This window comes from Molossus molossus, unplaced genomic scaffold (genome assembly GCF_014108415.1).
Source record: "Molossus molossus isolate mMolMol1 unplaced genomic scaffold, mMolMol1.p scaffold_m16_p_14, whole genome shotgun sequence".
NCBI lineage: Eukaryota > Metazoa > Chordata > Mammalia > Chiroptera > Molossidae > Molossus > Molossus molossus.
Window position 1 is genome coordinate 67,029,465 of NW_023425349.1, and position 25,930 is coordinate 67,055,394.

General features: G+C 36.6%; 1 protein-coding gene and 1 non-coding gene across 10 annotated transcripts in view; both read left to right on the plus strand.

Annotated features, from left to right (window-relative positions):
* Positions 1–25,930, plus strand: part of CCDC171 (coiled-coil domain containing 171) — a 340,065-nt gene that overhangs the window by 155,263 nt on the left and 158,872 nt on the right. For all 9 annotated transcript variants that reach the window (XM_036260954.1, XM_036260955.1, XM_036260953.1 and 6 more), the window contains 4 exons: positions 281–448; positions 1,978–2,166; positions 17,572–18,076; positions 19,352–19,468. In XM_036260954.1, the coding sequence (XP_036116847.1) occupies positions 281–448; positions 1,978–2,166; positions 17,572–18,076; positions 19,352–19,468 (979 nt within the window). The remainder of the gene's footprint in view (positions 1–280; positions 449–1,977; positions 2,167–17,571; positions 18,077–19,351; positions 19,469–25,930) is intronic.
* LOC118630336 lies at positions 16,330–16,454 on the plus strand. The gene has a single exon (XR_004959579.1). It is a non-coding gene; the product is annotated as a small nucleolar RNA SNORA71 (small nucleolar RNA).

Genomic DNA, 25,930 nt, shown 5'->3' on the forward strand with positions numbered 1-25,930 from the left:
AGGAAGCTGAGGCCTGAACATGCACTTACGAAGACCACATCCTCAGTAGCAGCAGAGCCGGGCTCAGAACCCTGGTCTTCCTGGCTTCTGTTCAGATTTTGGTTTTGAATACTAAGTGTAAGCCATTCCCAGTTCCTAGCTGATGCTTAGTTATTCTGAGACTTGAATGTTTGAATTCCTTTCCAGATTTTTGAAATAAATTCTTTACCATGTGTATATGTGTTTTACTTCTTACAATGTTTACATACTGGAATTAATTTTCTTTTTCTCTCTCTCACAGGAGAAGCTAACCTTCCTTCATACCTTGTATCAGCACTTGATAGCAGGCTGTGTGCTCATAAAACAACCAGAAGGCATGCTGGATAAATTCTCTTGGTCTGAGCTTTGTGCAGTCTTGCAGGAGAATGTTGATGCCCTGATCGCAGACCTCAACAGGGCTAATGAGAAGGTAACTGTCCTCAGGCACCAGACACCTCTATTAAATTCAGTGACATTTGTCCACATCACAGTATCATTAAGAGGGACTGACATTCATCTTATTTCAAAAAGAATTTGGATGTTAATAATTCAATACCATTAATTATGGCTTGTCTACAACTCAGTTTGATGCCATTGCTGTGGGCATGTAAATGTGACTGAAGTCTGTATGAAGTCTCTAAGCTCCACTTTCTGTGCAGGACATGCTAATACTACTAGCCAGTATTAGCCACAGGGACCTAATTAAAAGAAAATAAATTAATCTTACTGATGAAGCAATTCAAAGAACTTAGCCATTTACATTAATAAACCAACTCTTTATGTTAGCATAAAATAGAAACAAGATACAGTTATTCAAAAACATGATCTTAAAATTCTTTACTTAGGAAATAATGAGGTGTTACTTTAAAAGCAGTTGAAATTTTTAAATTATGTTTATGACATTTCTTGAAATATAACAAACTGTGTATTACTAAACCCATTCACTGCTTTAGATGGTAAGAAGTATATGTTGTAGGAGAAAATGGTAGACTTTTATAGTCACTTTATCATTCACAAGCTTAGAAATTCAGTCTTTCAAAAAAAATTTTTTGGTTGTAGAAAATCAAAATGGCTTAGCAGACCAACCTATGTCACCATTATAGATACTGATTCGTATCCTGGGTCTCTCGAGCTGGTCAGACTATGTTTATGTAGTCTAGTTTCAAGATCTTAGTTGCAATGACATTTGCTCTTAAGAGACATGAAAAGAAAAACTGTTGCCCAAAGTTTATTTTTAATCTTGGCTCAATTTTAGGGTGAGAGAGAGCATTTTACCTTAGTCTATTTGGCAAATGCTGCCATAGGTACTGAGAAGAAGTGGGACTGAGGAAATGAGGGAATAAATTGTGAGGCACAGATGCTGTTCGTGACTGTGAGTGTGTGTATCATGGGTTTGAAAAGCACTGATAATTAAAATGAGCTCATGTTTTAACCCTCTGAGATGGTGTTATGTTTTAGTAGATTTTTATAGTTTCAAAACATCATTAATTTTTATACATGTTAGATGATGAGGATTTTCTTTTCAGTGTTTTGAATGTGAAATAAAAAATGGTTAGAAAATGTTGCTTTATTATATATAAAATGTTTGTAGATTTGTAAATCTTATTTAAATGCTTTTTTTTTTTTTCCATTGAGATATCTGAATAGCTTGAGCTTTGGATCTAGAAGAAAGAATATTTGTCTCAGTTTTTTTTTCGGTAAAATGGGTCTTAGAATGAGTAACTTTCTTAGAAAGAGAAGAATAAAAGATGCGTCATCTAAGCATACAAATGATACCATTTTCTGCTAAGACATGATAATTTGTCCTACTGATTCCTGTTTCATCAGTTCTCTAGTTTCATTTCAACATAGATTATTTATATAATCTTAAGGAATACAGTATATTAGAAAATTGTGGATGTTTTTTAGAGAAGGTGATATGTCAACATAGCTTATACTTTGTTGCATTTCCCCATTTAGATAAGTCATCTAGAGTATATCTGTAAAAACAAGTCTGATACGATGAGAGAGCTTCAGCAGACCCAGGAGGACACCTTCAACAAAGTGGCAGAGCAGATCAAAGCCCAGGAGAGCTGCTGGCACAAACAGAAGAAGGAGCTGGAGCTGCAGTACTCAGAGCTCCTCCTGGAGGTGCAGAAGAGGGCACAGGTATGCTACTCCCACAACGAGCTTTAAAAAATGGATGCTCCTTCTTTATTTCAGAGTACCGTTGTCAAGTCAGTTAAAACTTCTTGATTACCACATAGAACTTGTTAGGGACAGGTGATACATGTGATCACACACATACACACACACACACACACACACACATACTCTTACACATAATGGATATGTGTTGTGTGTGTGTAAGTATTAAGGATTGTCTTTCGCTTAAGTTTGGAAGTAGATGGGTTTCTGGTTAAAATATCTCAGAATGCATTGATCAATTGAATGCTAAAATTGTATTTCCTTTTTATTAAAAATATTTTTTTAATTGATTGTTAGAGAGGGAGGGAGAGGGAGAGAGAGATAGAAACATCGATGAGAGAGAACATCAATTGGCCACCTCTGCATGCCCCTACTGGAGATCAAGCTCACAACCTGGGCATGTGTCCTGACCGGGAATTGAACTGGTGACCTCTCAATGCATGGGTTGATGCTCAACCACTGAGCCACACCAGCAGGGCTGTATTTCCTTTTTAAAATAAAACATTAAGAGGTTTGGTAAAATATTGTCAGTTTTAGTATAGGTTTTTTTTAATCCAGTTTATTCCACTTCTAGAGGTTCCTATATAAACCATCATTTTGATTCTTTTGGAGTTAAAATTTGTTATTTTTCCTAACATTGTATACGAAATAGAGTTATGGTTATAGACCCTGTAGCAAACTAATTGAGTGTGAGATGTATTATGTCTTCTGTGTTGGATTCCATTGAGAACAGAAGTTATGGGTAGTTAATGTAACCATGTTTTTTCCTATACAGATTTTTTTTGTCAACATAATTTATAATTGTTAAGTGTCATTCCTGCCCAATCAGGAATAACATATGATTTCTTTCATATTGAATTTAATAATAGGTCCCTTGTTCTCAAGATAGGAGACTTAGGAATCAGAAGGTTGTATATTCGTCATACGCTTGATTCAGTATTTAACCTCTTATTTGGTACACTCATGTGTATATCAGCTAGTATAATTTAATAAAAAGAATATATATGTTTGTTTTCTAGTAAACAGTTTTGGATTCCTTAAAATAAGATCTTTCTGTTTTTCCAAACCTAAGGGCCTTATGCGAACTTACGCTTTTTTCTATGAATTTGAATGAATTAGTACACTGTATTAAAGTAGCCATTTGTTCACTCTATGAAGAGTGCCTTGTGATATGCCCCGCCTTTTCTATTACTGAAATAAAAGACCTAAATAATCAATTTTTTTAGAAGTAGCATTGACATACAGTGAAGTGAACAGCTCTTATATGTACAATTTGATGTTTTGATTAATGCAGACACCCATGTTACCATGACCACTTGAAACTTAAAAATATTTTTATTACCCTGGAAAATTCTCATGTCCACTTTCCATTCAGTTTCCACTCCCCATAGGCAATCATTGTTCTGTTGGGTATCAGCACAGATAACTTTTATTACCGGTTCTTGAATTTCCTCTCAAAAGAGACATTCAGTAGATAGTCTTTGCTGGTTTGCTTATTTCACTCAACATAATGTTTTTGATATTCATCTGTGTTGTTGGGTGTATCATTAGTTCATTCTTTTCATATTCGAGTAGTATTCCATTTTATAATTGCACTACAATTTGATAGATTGTGAATTGATGGACATTCATTTGGCTTGTTTCCAGTTTTGGGTTAGTGTAAATAAAATCGGCTACAAATGGTATTGTATAAGTGTTAGTTGATATATGTTCTGATTTTTCTTGGTTAAAAGTATAATTTATAGGTCATAGGATGTGTATATTTACAAAAATATGTCAACTTGCTATGTGTATATTTACAAATACAAGAAATATAAATACAATCATTTTCCAGAATGATTGTATTTATATTTCCACCATCAGTGTATGAGTTTCCATTGTTTTACATCCTCTGCAACATTTGAGTATTTAAATATTGTCAGTATTTAAAATTTTAGCCATTCTAGTTTTTTAAAAAAATGTGTCTTTATTGTTGCAAGTATTACAGATATCCCCCCATTTTCCTCCCATTGATCTCCTCCACCCCACTCCTGTCCCCCTCAGGCCTTTACCACACTGTTGTCTATGTCCATGGGTTATGCATATATGCATGTAAGTTCTCTGGTCTAATTCACATTTTCTTGATGATTAATGATGTTTTGCATTTTCATGTACTTAAATGGCTATTCATAGATCCTATTTTATGAAATGTCTCTTAAAGTATCTGCCTATTTAAAAATGTGGGTTGTCTGTGTTTTTATTATTAATTTGTAAGAGTTCTTTATATATTCTAGATACAAATCATTTTTCATAGATATATATCACATATTTTCTTTCAATTACTCACTTGTTATTTTTCAGTGTTTCTTTTGATGATCATAAGTTTTAAAATATTGATGAAGTCTAACTTAGAAATCTTTTTCTCTTTTGGGTTATTTATTTTTATGTGCTATGTAATCTTTTTATATCCCAAGGTGTGAAGAAAATCTGTTGTTTTTTCTAGAAGTTTTATAGTCTTAGCTTTTATGTTTAGGTCTCTGATCCATCTCAAATTAATTTTTGTGTGTGATGTTCGGTAGAGGCCTAAGCCTTTCCCCCCAACCCCTGCATTTACTGTTCCCACACCATTTGTTCGAGACTTTCCTTTCCTCCCTACCTTTATGAAAAAACAATTGACCATACTGTATATGGGAACCACAGGTTTGTTGTCCATTTCTACAGTTTTTCCTTTTCCAGAATGTCATATAAATGGAATCATACAGCATGTAGCCATTTGGGTCTGACTTTTTTCACTTAGAAAAATGTATTTGAGATTCATTAATGTTGTGTTTACTAGTAGTTTGCTCTCTCTTTTTTTTTTTTTTTTTTTGATATGTGCCCCTAGCAGGAACCGAACCTTGGATTCTCTGGTCCGCAGGCCGATTCTCCAACCACTGAGCCAAACCACCCAGGGCTAGTTTGCTATTTTTTACTGCTGAGTGATATTTCATTGTATGGATGGATATACCAATATTTATCCAGATTCTTGCTCATGGGCCTTTAGGTTTTAATTTTATAAAAATTTTTTTTTTCTTTATTGATTTTTAGAGAGAAAGGAAGGGAAAGGTAGAGAGAGAGACAGAAATATCAATGAGAGAGAACATTGATTGGCTGCCTCCTGCTATATCCCCCACTGGGGATTTGGCCCACAACCTGGACATGTGCCCTGATCAGGAATGGAACTAGTGACCTCTGGGTGCGTGGGTAAATGCTTAACCACTGAGCCACACCACTGGGCTTTAGGTTTTTATTTTTTAAATATGCTTTTATTGATTTTAGAAAGACAGGAAAGGAGAGGGAGAGAAACATCAATGAGAGAAGCATCAATTGGCTGCCTCCTGCATGCCCCTTACTGGAGATTAAGCCCACAACCTAGGCATGTGCCCTGACGGGTAATTGAACCTGGAATCTGGGATGGTGCTCAACTAACTGAGCTACACTGGCCAGGGCCTTTAGTTATGTATTTTTTATTTTTTATTTTTGGCAATTATGACTAAAGATGTTTTAAACATTCATGGATAGATTTTTTTGTGTGATCCTAAGTTTTCATTTCTCTTGGATAAATACTTGGGGTCTGATTTCTGGGTTATATGGTAAATGTTTATTTAACTTTATAAGAAACAATTATTAAATTGTTTTCTGAAGTGGCTGTACCAGTTTGCATTCTCATAAGCAATGTGAACGAGTTCTAGTTGCTCTGCATCTGTGTCAGCATGTGGTTTCATTATTTCCCTTTTTCTTTTAACCAAATAGATGTGTAGTCGTATGTCATTGTGGTTTTAATTTACATTTTCCCTAATGAATAATAATGTTGAACAATTTTCATGTGCTTACTTCAACTGTATATCTTCTTTAGTGAATTATCTATTCATATATTTTACTCTTTTTTTCTTTTTTCTTTTTTTTTTATCCTCACCCGAGGATATTTTTCCGTTTTTTGTACAGATAGAGTGGGAGGGAGAGAGAGGAAGGGAGAGAGAGAGAGAAACATCGACGTGAAGGGACACATCGAGTGGCTGCCACCCGCACGACCAACCAGGGCCGGGGACAAACTGCAACCGAAGTACGTGCCCTTAGCGGGAACCGAACCCGGGTCTTTCCGGACCACAGGCCGACGCTCTAACTGCTGAGCCAAACTGGCCAGGGCTACTCTTTTTTTCTTAATTGTTGACAGTATTACAAATGTCTCCCATTTTCTCCCTTTTTGTCCCCCAACCCCTGCCCTACGTTAGACCTTCTCCATACTGTTGTCTGTGTCCACGAAATATACATATATACATATATGTTTTTTGGTTAATCTCTTCCCAGCCCCCTTCCCCCACCCTCCCCACTAAATTCGGTTATTCTGTTCCCATGCATTCATACCTCTGGACCTATTTTGTTCGTCAGTTTGTTTTGTTCATTAGATACCACATATAAGTGAGATCATGTGATAGTTGTCTTTCTCTAACTGGCTTATTTTGCTTAGCATAACAGTCTCCAGGTCCATCCATGCTGTCTCAAAGGGTAAGAGTTTCTTCTTCTTTTACAGCCGCATAGTACTCCATTGTGTATATGTTCTACAGCTTTTTTATCCATTCGTCTACTGATGGGCACTTGGGCTGTTTCCAGATCTTAGCAATTGTAAATAGTGCTGCTATGAACGTAGAGGTACATATATTCTTCCTGATTGGTGTTTCCAGATTCTTAGGATATATTCTAGAAGTGGGGTTACTGGGTTAAAAGGCAGTACCATTTTTAATTTTTTGAGGAAATACCATATTGTTTTCCACAGTGGCTGCACCAGCCTGCATTCCCACCAGCAGTGTGCTGGGGTTCCCTTTTCTCTACATCCCTCCAGCACTTGTTGTTTGTTGATTTATAAATGGTTATTTTGCTCAGTTTTAATTGGGTTGCTTGTTTCCTAATTGCTGCATTTTGAGAGTTGTTTATACTGGATACAAATCATTGATCAGATGTATGATCTGCAAATATTTTCTCACGTTCTCTTAGCGGTATGTTTGCACAGAAATGTCTTTTTTTATAAAGTCCAATTTCTCTATATATGGGTGTGCCTTTGGTGTCATATCTAAGAATTCTGCTTAGTATGCAGTCATTAGGAATTTTTCTTTTTTTCCTTCTAGATATTTTATAATTTTAGCTTCTACGTATTGGTCTATAATCTATTTTGAGTTAATTTTTATAAAGGTGTGAGGTATGGGTTGGTGTGCATTTTTTTTTTTTTTTTTTGCATATGGATGTCTAGTTATTCTACACTATTTGTTGAAAAGAGTATCCTTCCCTATTTGCACCTTTGTCAAAAATCAATTTATTGTATTTGTGTAAGTCTATTTCTGGACTTTCTTATCTGTTCCATTTATTTATTTGTTTGTTCTTTCTTTCAATACTATACTAATTTGATAGCTTTTTAGTAAGTCTTGAAATCAGGTCATGTGAGTCTTCTAATTTTATTTTCTATCTGTGTTTCAAACTTCTTTTATTCTGAATCTGCAGGAAGGCATAGCAATTCATTTTCTGAAGTAAGGGAGTCAGTCATCTCAAATGCTAATGTTTTGAAAGAAGCTTTCACTGAAGGCTTTTCTCTGAAGAATGTATAATACCCTAGGCTTTGATCCTCTAAAAGTATCATTTTCATTATTCCTAAAAGTACATTCATATTGTATATTGGCATATAGCCTATATTATTTATGTGCATATCTGAATTTTCATAAAATATAATTGAATACATAGCAGCAATTTAATTGAATTTTATATTTGGTAAACTGCTATTATAATATATATTATGGCACCTATATATTTTATTTTAGGAAATTTTGTTATGATGAATTTGATATTTCCACTTTTCCCTTAAAACTATAATGCAAATAACAATATTTTAATTTTGTAGTACTTAATGCATTTTTTATTTTTTTTATTTTTTTTATTTTTTATCCTCACCCGAGGACATTTTTCCATTTTTTGTTCAGGTAGAGTGGGAGGGAGAGAGAGGAACAGAGAGAGAGAGAAACATCGATGTGAAAGGAACACATCGAGTGGCTGCCACCCGCACGACCAACCAGGGCCGGGGACAAACTGCAACCGAGGTACGTGCCCTTAGCGGGAACCGAACCCGGGTCTCTCTGGACCGCAGGCCGACGCTCTAACCGCTGAGCCAAACCGGCCAGGGCGTACTTAATGCATTTTTGAAAATTATGTTGATAAGGTCATGAGAGGGAAAACATCCACAGTTTTTGTATAGGATTATGGGTTGTAGAGGATGTTTGGTGTCAGATGAGCATAGTCATTAATAGAGACCATCTGCTGGAAAAGAAATGACTTATCTATAGAGCCCTGTGTTTAATTTTTGGTATTGTAAAGAAGTGGTTAGTAAAAGACAGCTAGTTAAATAAAAAGTTTTTGGATGCAAACTGCTTTTATCTGAAAAAATGTAGTAGAGTTATTTGCAAGATGTTTGAATGTGTAAGCTTTAAAACAATTAGTAGAAATGCTATTAGATAGATGAAACTTGTAGAACAGGAAGTTTGGTTTTAGCATCACAGCATGTTTGTAGCATTAGGTAAAATGTGCTAGCCACATGGTTGGGTAATTCTTGAATTTCAGTACTTTTGGAGCCATCATGTAAATGTATCTGAAGCATCTATGCCTGCTGAAACATCTGGGCTCAGTGCCTCATTACATTCCACGTACTAAGTTTGCTTTTGCAGTCTTAGTATGTATGTTCTTATTTCTTTTCTACCTGAAAAGATGAAATTACTGGAATAAGAACTTCCTTTCTAGAATTAAGCCTTGATGTAATGTTTATTGTAAACATTATTTATATGTAAACATGTAAATGTTTATTGTTTGACATTTTAGTAATACCAAGTGAGTTTAGAATGGAGAACTAAAACCAGAGAAATTCAGATTCATTTTACTATATTGCATTTTATTCCTCTTATATCATGGTGTTAAGAGTACTTTTGGCAAGAACTCTGGATTAGTCATAAAACTGTTATTAGATGTTGAAACTTTTAATGGAATTCCAAAACTATTCAGAGATATAGTGCAGCTTGTTTATATTGTTGGAGATGGTAGGTATACATGCCTGCCTGAAATGGGGACATAGACATAATCCTGTCACACCATGTTTTGATGGACTGCGAATTGGTGTGAGTGTGAACCTCTGATGAAATATTGGAAAGCCCTCTGCCTGCTTTTCAAATAATTGCTTTAGAAATTGTGTTTTTAATAGTGATGCTATTTGTTCAATTTGTGTAATGTTTCATAGATTTTCTTCAACGCGCTTGCATGCCTTCTGTAGTGGAGCCTTGCAGCAACCATGAGAACTAGGTCATGTAAGCACCATTTCCACTTTACAGATGTGGAAACTGAGGTTCAGAGAACTGATACCACTTATTTGTATAGCGAGGAAGTTCTAGGAACAGGCCTAGAATGGAGATAACAGATGTAAACTGTTTAGCACTTTGGTTGGCATTTAAAAATTACAAAGTGAATATAATGTGCTCTTTATACATTATCTTCATCTTTATCTTTCTGTCCTTTTTGCATCATACTACACTTTTTTTTGAAATATATGTGATTTTTCTATATAAAGTAATATCTGAAAATAAGTCTAGTGACAACTCATTTTCATATTTCTTGAACTTACATTTCTGAGTGATTCTTGATTAATTAATAATTAAATATGATAGCCCTGGCCGGTTTGGCTCAGCGGTTAGAGCATTGGCCTGCGGACCAGAGGCCCAGGTTTGGTTCCTGCTAAGGGCATGTACCTTGGTTGCAGTTTTTCCCCGGCCCTGGTTGGGGTTGTGTGGGTGGCGACCACTCGATGTGTCTCTCTGGCATCAATATTTCTCTCTCTCCCTCCCGCTCTTTCTCAACATAAATGCAAAATAAAAAAATAAAAAAATAAAAAATTAAACATGATAATGTATGAAAATGCTAACGAGTTTCGCATTGTCAGCTATTTATAAATGGTAGTTCCTTTTATCTCTTTATTTCTCCAAGACTTCTTTTTTTCCCTGAGATTCTGAATTTTTTTTAGTATACTTTATTGCAAAATTACTTGTATAAGTAAGAATATCAAAATGACTTTTACATAATGTAGTTAATATTAAAAATACTTTACATATTACATACCAGATATATAGTAACTGTGTTTCATGCTGTGGTACTAAGAGGTATAATACTTAATTTTTTCCCCAATAAGTATCCAAATTAGTTGGGGAAGGTATTAAATAAACATGAAACATTAAATAATACAAGGTTTGTCATAAGGCTGTATATACTAATTGCTAAAAGAATGCTATAAACTTAGAAGAGGAGGTAATCAAAATTTGAAGGCTTCATAAAGGAGACTGGAGCCAACCTGGGATCTGAAAAACCAGAAGAAAGGGAGACATGAGACAGATCAGAACTTAGAGGTAATGCTTACTTTCCAACAGTCTGAAATAGTATCTGTTCACAATCAGCAAATCTTGCCTGTATTGACACATTTATTCCCAGTCTAATGATAAGGAGAACTTTGTTCTTTTGAGGGGTTGGCTTTACAAAGAGCATTTTATAATTTGTTTTGCCTTACATACAAAAGAGTAAACACAGGCACATAACATTTTGGGGTACATATTATTTTTGACATGCTAAATTTACAAAATGAAGATAGTGTTTTTAAGTTAAGTAAATAATCATTGTGGGGTTAAAGTATATGTATATATATATAAGATAATGGAATTGGTAGGTCATATGGTTAAATCTATAATGAACTTTCTGAGGAACTGCCATACTGTTTTCAAAATCAGCTGACACAATTTTACATTCCCCCCAGCAATGCATGAGGGTTCCAATTTCCCCACAAAATGTACGTTAACAGAGAAACATTTACATCATAGGAAACACAGATGAATTTATGTTTATTCTATTTTGAATTATTGTCAGTGTATAAAAAGACAAGATATATAACTTATAACAAGACATTTTAAATGAAGTCCTTTCATGTCTATGTGTCATTGAATGTCCAGTTTGCAATTTGTCTTTTTGCCAATAAAAAGAATAAAAACTCAGCAAGTAAGAGTGATAAAAAAAAGAGTTTTACTCCCTAGGGAAGTGTCTAATTTCTGGCTCTAAGTCTCAAATTTCATGGAGTGCTGTAAGCCAATAAGGCAGCCCTCAAAGCTCGTATATTTCAGGAAGTAAGTGTGTGATTCATTAAGGAAAGAAACTGTCTTCTCCCCCCATTTTGGGTGCACTTTGAGTTTGTCAGAAAGTAAACGAAAACTAGTGAAATTATAAAGTACTTTTGATATAACAAAGAAATCTGTGTAAAGGATATCCATTCTATATTTTCAGTTTTAAAAAATATTTTGTAAGATAAGACATTTTGGGGAGGGGGGAACTTTGGAATAATATTTTTGAAATTAAACCCACTAAGGAGGATTTTAGTACCAGGAATGCTTTTGTCCCATTTGAAGACGACGTTCCTTATGTTTGCTTTAAAAATATTGGCCTTTAATCTCCTTGGGTAAAGAACATAGGATTTTTTTTTTTTTTAAAGGAAAATTTGCTCTTATAGCTGTTTCTAGCCTTACCATCAAAAAAGCTTTGTTCTTCAAGAATAATTCACTGTAAATAATGCAGTACCTCTGAAGGTCCTTGTGGACTATCAGAATTAATTTAAAACAGAATTCTGACATGTCGATAAGTTCCAAATTATATTCGGAAACTATATCTTTTTCAATTATATTTTTCTTTTTACATTTGTAAAGCTTTTTATTCATTGGGTATTTATTCAGTGACTTTTATGAGCTCAGCACCAGGGGACATTTTATAAAGGATTATTTAATTTGTTCAGTATTTATTCAATACCTATAGGGTATATATAGAGCATTTCAGTAAATAATTCCTGGCCTCTAGAAACTAGCACTCTATTGCATTTGAGGGAGAATAGATAAACACACATGATGTAAGTAAGTAGCAGTGTAGGAATTAAATGCTTGCATAGTTTAAGTTGAGAGATGGTCAAGGTAAGTGTGTGACCCTGGTATGGGCTCTGAAGATTGTTAGAATTTGAATAACATTAGGGGAGTGGAAAGGAAAAGGACCTGGGGGTGCTAGAGAATGTGGCTACATTGTGAAAAGTTGTGGTGAGGTTCATGGCTGGAAAATAAAAAAGCAGATTGTTCTCTCCTTTTCTAAGTTGAGGATCAGGGGAGAAGGTGAAGTCTTTACAGGAGAAGGAAGGCACGTGGAGTGTTGTGACCTGAGTGGAGAACCTTGGTTCAGTAAAGAAAGAGAGGTTAAGCAACAGGATCGGGCCGACAGAACCTGACACAGCATTTAAATGGGCATGAGTGCTAGTGGTGATGAGAGCGGGAACTGCTGGAACTGGGGCGGCAGCAGGGAGGTGGACAGGATGTGTGCTGTGCTCGCTGACGGCTTTGATTTGGGAATGCAGAGGCTAAGGTGAAAGGAGGAGGAGTTAAGACTGACTGAAGTTTTTGACTCAAATAATTTGGTGGATGTTGGTGCCATTTACTGATATAAAGAGGACTATTATGAACATTTAAAAAAATTTTTTTCTTTATTGAGTTTAGAGAGAGGGAGGAAGAGGGAGAGAGAGATAGAAAGATTGATGAGAGAACATCGATTGGCCACCCCCTGCATGCCCTCCACTGGGGATTTGGCCCATAACCTGGGCATGTGCCCTGACTGGGAATTGAACTGGTGACCCCTTGGTGCATGGGTCGACACTCAACCACTAAGCCACATCAGCCAGGCTATTGTGAACACTTTTAAGAGGTTAAGTGTTAAAAGAGTTAAAAGTATTCACTTTTAACTGGATACTTTAGCTTGAGGTGGCTGTGAGGTATCTAACTGGAGATGGCTACCGGGCAATCAGATCTGTGATTCTGGATTCAGTGGAGATGCCAGGGATGCAGAAATGTAACTGTTAAGAAATGAACACAATTCTCATAATATTTGTCAATAAGAGCTTTAAAAATTAAAAAATTTAATTTTATTATTTTATTATTAATTCACCTATCCCACTTTGCTAATCCTAGTTATCTAATTGATACTTACCTGGTTGCTTTTTTTTTTTTTTTTTTTTTTTAATTTTTTTTTTCCTTTATTGATTTTAGAGAAAAAGGAAGAGAGAGGGAGAGAGATAGAAATATCAGTGAGAGCCCTGGCCGGTTTGGCTCAGCGGTTGGAGCGTCAGCCTGCGGACCATAGAGTCCCGGGTTCGGTTACCGCAAGGAGCATGTATGGAAAAAAAAAAAAAATCAGTGAGAGAGAACATCAGTTGGCTCTCTCACCCCATCCCCGCATGTACCCTGACCAGGAATCAAACCTGCGACCTCTTGGTGCATGGGTCGATGCTCAACCACTAAGCCACACCAGCTGGGCTGACCTGGTTGATTTTTTAAATAAACATTGATACTTGGTATCTTGATTATAATTACTTAAACCAAGAATGATTTAAGATAACAGATGGTTGTTAAATAAACAACAGGTTGTTTATTTTTATTTATAAACAGACTTCACATGTATTCTTTGTTTTATTTTTATTATTTTAGCAGTTGTGAATGGCATCTCTTTCTTAAAATAGAAATCATATGAGCCTCATGAAATCATCCAAAGTGGTAATGCTTAATATTAATCAGCAGTTTTTAATATGTAATTACTAAAAATGATAGAAATTTGACATAAAGATCTTCAAAAATTACTTTATTACATTGCCACTACTTCTACAAGGTAACCTAAAATGAAAACTGGCTGTGTAAGTCAGGAATCTCAGTTCTATTTTTTAATAAAGTCAACAATAATATATATAAATTCTAGTGGGTTCTGGTTTTCCTCTTTAAAGAGAGAAGTGGGATATTTTTGGTAATGTGTCTTCGGACTACTAGTTTCTGGTTGTCTCTCTAAAATGCTTTAGCTTTAACCTGATGGTTTGTGGAGGTGGAAGAACACGTTAGAGGAGTTTGTGATCTGTCATGCACTAAAATTAATTAATCTTTTCCACAATGAGCTTATTGTTTGTTCTTCATCAATTCATTTGATTTTGACCAATGATGTTGACTATTATTTTGAAATATTTAAAGTATCATGAGCAAATATTTCTTTTCAATTTTTTTTTTCAACAGAGTAATTTTTGTTGCAAAAACACTTCTGCCTGAAACTTTGAGATCTGTGACTATGTAAATAGGCAGCCACTGGGAACCTGATTAGGTTGTTTTATTTTTACTGTGTAGCTATGACTAGTGTGCCTCTTTTACCTTAGATTTTCTATAATTTTTCTTTTTTCCTCTAATTGAGCTCAAGGAATTGATTTTGGAAAGAATATGGAATTAACCTTTGTAATTTCCATTTGCTCCCCTCATTCCATCTCCACTTCCTGTAACTCTGGCAGGTACCATTGGCAGTTGTTTTGCTGTTGTTAATCCTCACCTGAGGATATTTTCCATTGATTTTTAGATAGAGTGCAAGGAAGGGAGGGAGGGAGGGAGGGAGGAGAGGGAGAGAGAGAAAGAGAAACAGAAACATCTACTGGTTGCCTCCTGCATGACCTCAACCAGGGCCAGGGATCAAACCTGCAACCTAGGTCTGTGTCCTTGATTGGGAATTGAACCCGGATCCTTCAATCTGAGGGCCGACGTTCTAACCTCAGGGTTGTCGCTCTAACTGCTGAGCCAAACTGGCCAGGGCCCTTGGCAGTTTAAAAAAAATGTTTTTATTGATTTTAGAGAGAGAGGAATGGAGAGGTCGGGGGTGGTGGAGGGGAGAGAGAGAGAGGCATCAATTGGTTGTTTCCTGAATGCACCTGACTAGGGATCAAACCCACAACCTAGGTATATGCCCTGACCAGGAATTGAGCTGGCAACCTTTCGGTGCACAGGATGGTGCTCCAACCAACCCTTGGTAGTCTTCATGTTTCTGATTCTCCCACCTGTTTACTAAAGCATGGAGACTGTTCCAGGATTTTATAGCTTCTCATAGCTTTTCGGATAAAGTTTAATTTCCTTAGCTTAATCATCTATTATCAACCTACTTCTTAAATTTTCATCCTTCTCTTTTCTTTAGACTACAGAGTTATTTGCACTCTCCTTAGAAATACATTATCCTGTTTTCTGGCTCTTACTTGTTTACATACTAGTCTTCCTGCTTTTTCTGGTTAAAACTCAAGTGTCAGTTTTCCCTTTTTTAAACAGTTATCTCAGTCGGGTGTCTCACATGAGCTTCCAAGCGGTTCACCTGGCTAGAACTTCTCAGAGTCTCTTGCTTTTTTTCAGCGGCTCCCAGTGGGACACCACTTCCTTTACAAGCTCTTTGTATGGAGCTCTGGGTCCACCTCCAATGATAGAATGCTGCTACACAGCTTGGCCACCAGTGGGGGTGTGGTTAGGGCAAGCCACAGTTCCTTTATTTCTCACGAGTATGTCTGGATCAGCTTTTCAAGAAGAGAGTAAATCAAGGGCATTTAGTATAGAAACATTAAAAAAAATGTCTAAAATACAATTTTTTTTTCTACCTAAGAGAAAGAATTGAAGAAGTTGAATCCGTCAGAGAGTATCCTCTTGTATACTTCCTTCACTCTTTTGTACTCAGGACTGTACCTCTGAGTGTATTGTACTCACTGTACACCTTTGGGAACCTCTCCTCCAGCCTCAGGAGTTACTACTACTTCAGCAGTATATTTCTACAGTTTGAATTCTTTTGACTACTGCCTATCAACATCGCTCATGGTAGGCTTTGACACCGTATCTTGTAGAGGAGTCAAGAGTTTGTATGATTTTCTCCAAAGTCTTATCACTTTGAGGTCTTCCTGCCCATGTAAGTTTTAGAAATGCCTTTTGATTCTTTTAGTTATTCATTAGTAACAATTAAATGAGATACATACTCTCTATAAACTTCTCCCAAAGATGAACACTAAATTTTAGACAGTGCAGTCTGGGCCAATAACACAGAAATGTTTTCCTAATGTTCACATGTAATGAAGGTAGCACTTTTTCTCTGTCTCTGGTTGACACCCTTAATCAAATTGAACTTGCTTTTACAAACAGAGAGGTCCATGACCAAGTCATGGCAGCTCACCTGGCTAAGTAACAATCCAAATGGAGTCGTGGGCTGCCGGTGCCCTGGCCATTGATAGTGCAGGGAAAACATTGCTGAAATGCGTTTTCCCCATGTTTGAAGGTTCCAACTGTCCCTTCCAACCCAGGAACTTTCACACACTAGTAATAAAAAAAAAAAGATCCAAATGAAGCTGTTAAAGCACCATTGATTTATAAGACTTAGATTAAATTATTATAGGGTAGCTATGACTGGCCTCATTGGTGGAGTAGGGTTTAAAAAAAAAATCTTTATTCCTGCTTGTCCTTTACTGTGACCCTCCAAAAGCCTGTCAACATCATTTTGTGTAAACTGCCTTTGGTGTTCCTCTGGCAGTCTGGCATAGCTCTATCATGGCATTATACCGCAATAATTGATTTACTTGTCTGTTTTCCTGGCACATGGAATTTAGTGAGTAATCAATAAATGTTTATTGAATGATAAATGAATCTGTAAAGGAAATTGGGATCTGTTATGTTCTAAAATTTATTCTACCTCAGCAGTTCCTTAATGATTAGGCATAAGATTTCATAGAGAGCTAGTTTATTTTCTAGTGATTAAAATACAGTGTCTGCAGTTAAAATTTCTTTGTGTTTCAAATTGAGTTTTAGGATGTAAGTGCCTTAATTAGGAAAATAGAATTAGATTGCTGCTGAGGCCCAGCTTACTCTGGTATTTCCTCCCACCACCGGGGCTGTACTTGTACAGACTTCTGTTTTGGGAAGGTAAGAAAGAGACTGAAACGTAAGAGTATGTCTGAGAGTCAGGCCCTTCTCATCTAGTAAATGGCAGACAGTCAAGTGCTATTTGTTGTATCATTGGTTTAATCCTTTGTTTATTTTGGCAAAAGCAGAGTCTTCTCATGTGTAGGAAAGCCTCTATTGGTGGAGTAATTTCTGTTTAAAAGCAAGAAATAAAAGTTAGTGAGGAATGGAAGAGGAGAAATTTTCTTTTTCTAAATATGTGTATATATTCATAAGTGTACAGGAAATGTTTGAAGTACTTTTAAATTTATGTGTTCTATTTTATATAAAGCTTCTATGTAAGAGGATTTAAAAATCAATGTGCACATTCAAATCTAAGCTGTTTGGCCCACTGTTGCCCTGTCATAATATGTATTTGTTGGATATTTTAGAACATGATCTTTTGAAGATGTAGTTGTCAGCAGAAGTTTTCCTTTCTATAAGAGGAATTAATAAAACACCTGTTTGTTTCATATTATGACTTTTCTTCTTATAGAAATTTCAAGAAATTGCTGAAAAAAATATGGAAAAATTGAACCGTATTGAGAAGTCACACGAGCAATTGGTTCATGAAAATTCACACATGAAAAATGTGTTATCACAGACTCAAAAGGAACAAACATCTTTGCTGGCAGCCTGTGCCTTGATGGCTGGTGCCTTATACCCTCTCTACAGCCGATCATGTGCCTTATCTACACAGAGAGATTTTCTCCAGGAGCAGGTCAATACCTTTGAGTTGTTCAAACTGGAAGTTAGAACTCTAGCCCAGGCTTTGTCAACTGTAGAGGAAAAGAAGCAAGAGGAAGCCAAGATGAAGAAAAAACCATTCAAAGGATTAATACGTGTGTTTCGGAAAGGTGTTATTGCAATTTTGGCAGCAAACAGACTCAAGGTTTTGGGCCAATCATGTGCCTCTCTTTTTACCTGGATGGAGAGTTTCAAAGAAGGCATAGGCATGTTAGTGTGCACAGGAGAGCCCAAAGACAAGCATAAATTTCCAAGTAAGATGATTTGTGCTCTTTAAAATTTAAGTTGAATGTAAGTGGCAAACAATGTGAATATGTTTCGCCATTGTGCAAAAACTTAAATTTGCCCTGGCCGGTTTGGCTCAGCGGTTAGAGCGTCGGCCTGCAGTCCAGAGAGACCCAGGTTCGGTTTCCGCTAAGGGCACGTACCTCAGTTGCAGTTTGTCCCCGGCCCTGGTTGGGTCATGTGGGTGGCAACCAATCGATGTGACCCTTTCACATCTATGTTTCTCTCTCTCTCTCTTCCTCTCTCTCCCTCCCACTCTGTCTGAACAAAAAATAGAAAAATGTCCTCGGGTGAGGACCAAAAAAAAAACAAACAAACAAATTTACTATATTGTTATGTAATGTAGTCCCATATGTATGTAGAAATATGTATATTTATGTATAAACTAGGTTTTGACTTTTTTGATATAAACATTAAATTACAAAGAAAGTAGCAAGCGTGTATAATTTCAACTTTGTCTGGCTTTATTAGATTTGAATGCTCTTTTCACAGTAAAACGAAGAGTTTATACAGCAGTTTTTCAGTTAAATCAATCCAGAGACTCTGCCCTGTTTAAAATTTATTAGCAGTATAATTTATTTTCACTTTCTATGAATTAGTATAAAATGATCAGAGTTAAAACTCTATCAAAGAACTTAATAAAAATTATACAAATATAAATTTTTCAGTTAACATTTTTTGAATGTTTGACTATTCTGAGGAAACAGTTATTTCAATTTTAACTTTTGAAAAGCAAGTTACTAAGTAATATAAGTAGAACTAAAGAAAATTTCCTTCTCTCTTTTTTTTTATCCTCACCCAAGGACATCCTTCCATTTTTTGTTCAGGTAGAGTGGGAGGGAGAGAGAGGAACAGAGAGAGAGAGAGAAACATAGATGTGAAAGGAACACATCGAGTGGCTGCCACCCGCACAACCGACCAGGGCCGGGGACAAACTGCAACCGAGGCACGTGCCCTTAGCGGGAACCGAACCCAGGTCTCTCAGGACCACAGGCCGACGCTCTAACCACTGAGCCAAACCGGCCAGGGCTCCTTCTCTTTTTTTTAATGTCAGTTAACAGTTACATATAAATAAATAAAATCAATCAAATCTAACATTTCTTGTAGACTTTTCTGCCCTAGGCAAAGTTCTGTCTATACGTTTTGATCTATTTCTTAAATAGCTAAACATTGCTATGCATTTTTAACATGAATTTAATAAATTTTTGTAGCATTGCATTGTGGATTGCTTTCTATTTTTGCAGAACATCAAAAGGAGCAGTTACGTTGTTTGCAGGCGCTCAGCTGGCTCACCAGTTCTGACCTTCTTGCTGCAATAATCGCTTCCATGGCTGAGTTACAGGAAGTCATTAGTAAAACAGGTATGATTCCCTCTCTTGTGTCCTCTCACAATATACGTAAAAGCAAATGTCCAGAAGTGCTTTATGGTACAAATGCTAATAAACACTAGGAGGAAATATATTTGTTCTCATCTTTCTTTTATTCAGGTAAGGCAGATTGTTAAATTTATATTTAATGATGTAGAGAAGTAGTATAAATTTTGATGGGTAATTTTGTCTTTATTTATGGGAAAATTAAATGACATTTCTTGGTAAATGTAGCTACCTTAGTTTTTTCCCTTTTGTGATCTGATTTTCCTATAGAAAGCTCATCATTAGCTTTTTTAATTAAATAATACTGGTAATGTTCTTTCAGATGTTTTAGTCTTCATTTCTCTTGCTATAAATTTTAGAAGTTTGAATAACAACTGAACAAGTAGAACATTTTTTTCTCTCATTAAATGATGTGTTTTTATTTTTTCTAATTAATTTTAAAGGGAGTTAGTTAATTTGAATAGTCTGTTTTTACTATGTATGGAACCATCTGTAATTTGTAATTTCCAAAGGTCTAAAATTAAAATTTATTTTTTTCATGACTAAGATTGCATGATATGTTCATGTGAAAAGTTCAATGAAAAGTAATTTTGCTATGCTAGAAGAATAACATGCAGTCACCTACTGGTTCAGCTGTGTCATTGGACTAATTATCGTCATTTCAGACACGTTAATAGTGCAAATAGTATAATGAACTTGTTAATGGTTGCTTTATGAAATGTTGTAAACATTAATGAAATAATTATTTGGGATGTAATTTAATTTTTTTAGACCACTCTATTATGTAAATACAGATCATTTATTGTGATTTCAAATATCTAAACCTAAAGCTAGGCTCTTATAAAGGAAATTTATGACTCAGAGATTATTTTTAGATTGTGCTCATTGATGTTAGTAAGCAATAGGCATATTTAGTGTATTGGCAAAACCTCAACATACTGGGTTTGGAGTCGTAAAAGTCTAAATCAATATATTTTAAGAATGTTGGTATTATAACTTCAAAGCAAAACTATAATATTCTTGAAAGAACTTAAAAGGTTTTGGATTTATTTTAATAAACAGATGATTTGTGTTAGTCATATTCTCTGTAGGTATGTAGACACTTAAAAGTAGAGTTTTTAAAAGCTCTAATCTTGTTTTTATATTATTTTATATAATTACTCTATTTAATACATTTTTCCTTATTACTGTGCTGTATATACTTTAAGAGATAAAAGAAAATATGTGGCTTGATCAGGCTCTCTAGGAAATGTGCACAGTGGTTACAGGACAAGAATTACAATTTATGAGCAATGTTAGGCGAAATGTAGTGAAGGATTGGATGGGTCAGTGCAAGTTTGAAATGTAAAAATCCATAGAAAGTGCAATGCAATGTGGGCATGTGAGTATTGGGAAGGATTCAGGTGGACCTAGTAATTTAACTGGGCCTAGAATGATAGTAAGTTAGAGAGGAGAGATGGCCTTCAGAAGAAGGGCATAGCTTAAGCAGGGAAGAAGGGACATTAAAGAGATAAGAAGGGAAATTTGTGCCTGGAAGACCTGGCTTATTGAAGGCGATTACTAAAGTGTATTTTCTTTTTTATTCCTTACCTGAGGATATTTGTCTATTTATCATCAGAGAGCGTGGGAGGGAGGATGGGAGAGAGAGAAACACCGATGTGAGAGGGACACATCGACAGGCTGCCTCCCCCACGACCCGACCAGAGCTGGAGATGAACCACAACCAGGTGATGTGCCCTTGACTGGAATTGAACCCGCGACTCATTGGTCAGGGCACTACAGTGTATTTTCTAATAACCGTAATGGGGAATTGTGGGAGAAAAGTTGGATCATTGGCATGGAATCAGATTGTAGAGGTTTTATAAAAGAAGGCAGTGAACCCTGGCTGGTTCTGGCTCAGCAGTTGGAGCATCGGCCTGCGGACCAAAGCGTAGCGGGTTCGGTTCTGGTCAAAGGCATGTACCTCGGTTGCTGTTGGGTCTCTGGCCCTGGTTGGGGTCTTGTGGGAGGCAACCAATTGATGTGTTTCTCTCATATCGATGTCTCTTTCTCTCTCTCTCTCTCTCTCTCCCCCCACCCCCTTCTTCCCTCTCACTCTGTCTGAAAATAAATGGAAAAATATCCTCAGGTGAGGATTGAAAAAAAAAGTAGGCAGTGACCTCCCCCCACCCTGAGCACATCTTCCAAAAGTGGCCACTTGTAACATTTTTAAGATAAAATATTGACACAGTTGTTATTAAGACCCTGAGAAAAATATGTGTAGGTAAGACTTATCAAGAAGATAGCTTAGCTGTGTAGATAGCTGTGTGACATGGCAACTTATTTAAATTCTCTGTGCTTCAGCTTCTTTATTAAATGGGAATAGTGGTACTACTTATCTCATAGAGTTCTTTACAGAATTGAACCCGAGGACATTTTTTCCATTTTTTGTTCAGATAGAGCGGGAGGGAGAGAGAGGAAGAGAGAGAGAGAGAAACATCGATGTGAAAGGGACACATCGAGTGGCTGCCACCCACACGACCAACCAGGGCCAGGGACAAACTGCAACTGAGGTACGTGCCCTTAGCGGGAACCGAACCCGGGTCTCTCTGTACCGCAGGTCAACACTCCAACCGCTGAGCCAAACCGGCCAGGGCTGAATTACTTAATTTTTAAAGTGCTTAAAGTAGTCTTTGTATATTGGTTTGCTTACTTTTTTTGGTTAAAATGTTAATTACCATTAAGATTTATCACATTAACTGAATAATAAAGAACATAAAAATTTTGAGTAGATCAAGTGAAAATATATTAGTTTATCTTAACATTTCAAGATAATTTAACAAAAATTAATTAATTGAAAGATAATTAATAAATAAAAAAGATAATTTATGTATTTATATAGCTCTAACTTTTTAAAACATGGTTTTAGTATAATTAGTATATAAAGATTAAGGAGAAATTTCTTTCTTTGAATATAGTGAAGTTGTTATGTTTGGGGCCTCATAGGATTGCTTCCTTTGTAACTAATTGAAGACCCCACTTAAAGTAGCATAATCCTAGAGAGTTCTTTACTCCCAAGTAACAGAAAGTCTGGAGGTAGGTAGAAATCCAGACTATGTTTCTGCTCTGCTATTCTTAACATCTTCATGTTTATGCCTCCTAGTTTTAAGTTGACCGCTCTGTTTTTAGGCATCAGGGTTGTTTTGGCAGGAAGGAAAAGGGAAGGATATAACGTGAAGGCATTCATACATTGCTGGTGGGAATGAAAAATGATACAGCTGCTTTGGAAAAGAGTCTGGCAGTTCCTCAAAATGTTAAACAGAGTCATCCTATGAGCCAGCAATTCTAGTCCTAGATATATATCCAAGAGAAATGAACACATCTATCCACACAAACACTTGTACATGAATGTTCATTACAGCATTATGCATAGTAGCCAAAAACTGGAAATAATCCCAAATGTTTGCCAACTAATGAATGGATAAATATCCAAATGATGAAATACTAAGGGTACACAAAAAGAAATGAAGTACTGATACATGCTACACATGGATGAACCTTGAAAACATTATGCCAAGGGAAAGAAGCTAGTTACCAAAGATCCCATATTATAGGATCCTATATATAGGCATACCTTATTTTGTTATGCTTCTCTTTATTGTGCTTTGCATTTACTGTGTTTTTACAAATTGGAGGTTTGTGGCCACCCTGCATTGAGCAAGTCTACTGGCACCATTTTCCAATAGTATTTGGAAATACTGTATATCTCTGTGTCACATTTTGGTAATTCTTACAGTATTTCAGACTTTTTTGTTATTATTGTATTTGTTATGGTAATTTATGATCAGTGATTTTTTTTATCTTACCATTGTCATTGTTTTGAGGCTCCACAAACTGCACCTGTGTAAGATGGTAGACATAACTGGTAAACGTTGTGAGTGTTCCTACTGCTCCACTGACCTCCGTTCTCTGTCTCTCTCCTTCTCCTTAAGCCTTGCTGTTCCTTGAGACACAATAAACTTGAAATTTGGCCTGTTGATGACCCTACAATGGTCTCTAAGTGTTGAAGTGAAAGGAAGTGTCACATGTCTCTTACTTTAAATCAAAAGCTAGAAATGGTTAAGCTTAATGAGGAAGGGATGTCAAAAGCTGAGATAGGCTGAAAGCTAGGCCTTTTGCATCAAACAGCCAAGTTGTGAATGTGAAGGAGAAGTTCTTGAAGGAAATGAAAAGTGTTACTTCAGCCCTGGTCGGTTTGGCTCAGCAGTAGATCATTGGCCTGTGGACTAATGAGTCATGGGTTAGATTCTGGCCAAGGGCATGTGCCTCGGTTGCGATTTCTCCCCTGCCCTGGTCAGGATCGTGCGGGAGGCAACCAGTCCATGTGTCTCTCTCATGTTGATGTTTTTCTCTTTCTCCCTTTCTTTCCCTCTCTCTCCCTCCCACTCTATCTGAAAATAAATAGTAAAATAGCCTTGGTTGAGGATTTAAAAAAAAAAGTGTCATTCCAGTGAACGCATGAATAATAAGAAAGAGAAATCAGCCTTATTGCTGACATGGAGAAAGTTTTAGTGGTCTGGGAAGAAGATCAAACCAGCCATGACATTCCCTTAATCCAGAGCAAGGCCCTAACTCTCTGCAGTTCTTTGAAGGCTGAGAGAGGTGAGGGAACTGCAGAAGACCAGTTTGAAGCTAGCAGAGGTAAGGAAAGAGGCAGGCTCCATAACATCAAAGTGCAACGTGAAGCAGCAGGTGCTGATGGAGAAGCTGCAGCAAGCTGCCCGGAAGATCTAGCCGAGACAACTAATGAATGTGGCTACACTAAACAACAGATTTTCAATGCAGACAAAACAATCTTATATTGGAAGAAGATGCCATGTAGGGCTCTCATAGCTAGAAAGTCAATGCCTGTCTTCAACACTTCAAAGGACAGGCTGACTCTCTTGTTAGGGACCAATGCACCTGGTGACTTTAAGTTGAAGCCAGTGCTCATTTACCATCTGAAAATCCAGGGCTCTTGAATTGTGCTCAGTCTACTCTGCCTGGGCTCTGTAAATGGAACAACAAAGCCTGCTGACAGCACATCTGTTTACAACATGGTTTATTGAATCTTTTTTTTTTTTTATCCTCACCCCAGAATATTTTTCCATTCTTTGTTCAGGTAGAGTGGGAGGGAGAGAGAAGAACAGAGAGAGAGAAAGAAACATCGACGTGAAAGGGACACATCGAGAGGCTGCCACCCACACAACCAATCAGGGTCGGGGACAAACTGCAACCGAGGTACGTGCCCTTAGCGGGAACCAAACCCGGGTCTCTCGGGACCGCAGGCTGATGCTCTAACTGCTGAGTCAAACCGGCCAGGGCAGTTTATTGAATCTTTTAAGCCTACAGCTCAGAAAAAAAAATTTATTTCTATTAAGGCTCTTTGACAATGCACCTGGTCACCCAGGAGCTCTGATGGAGATGTACAACAAGATTAATGTTGTTTTCATGCCTGTGAACACAACATCCATTCTGCAGCCCCTGGCTCATGTAGTAATTTTGACTTTAAAATTTTATTATTCAAGAAACACTATTTGTGATATATAGATGCCATAGTTAGTGATCCTTTGATGGATCTGGGCAAAGTAAACTGAAAACCTTCTGGAAAGCATTTGCCATTGTAGATGCCATTAAGAACATTTATGATTCATGGGAAGAAGTCAGATATCAACATTAATGGGAATTTGGAAGAAGTTAATTCCAACTCTTCTTTGATAACTTTGAGGGTTCTAAGCCTTTAGTGGCGGAAGTAACTGTGGATGTGGTAGTGATAACAAGAGAAGTAAGATTAGAAGTGGAGCCTGAAGATGTGACTGAATTGCTGTTGCATCTCATGGTCAAACTTTCACAGATAAGCCCTGGCCCATTTGGCTTGGTAGATAGAGTGTCAGCCTGTGGACCAAAAAGTTGCAGGTTCGATTCTGGTCGAGGGCATGTGCTTCGGTTTCGGTTTGGTCCACGGCCCTGGTCGTGATTGTGCGGGAGGCAACCATGCGATATCTCTCTCACATCAATGTCTCTCTCTGTCTCTTTCTCTCTCTCTCCCACTCTAGCTGAAGATAAATGGATAAATACCCTTGGTGAGGATTTAAAAAAAAAAACTTTCACAGATGAGAGTTACTTCTCCAAGATAATAAAGAAAGTAGTTTCATGAGATGGAATCTAATCCTGGTAAAGATACCATGGAGATTGTTGAAATGTCAACAAAGGACTTAGAATATTACATAAACTTAGTTGATAAAGCAGAAGCAGGGCTCGAGAGGATTGAAAGGCCCAATTTGGAAAGTTCTACTGTGGGTAAAATGCTATCAAACAGCGTCGCATGCTACAGATAAATTGTTTGTGAAAGGAAGAGTCAATCCATGCAGCATATTTCATTTTTTATTTTTAAAAATTGTCACAGGCACTCCAGTCTTCAGTAACCACCAA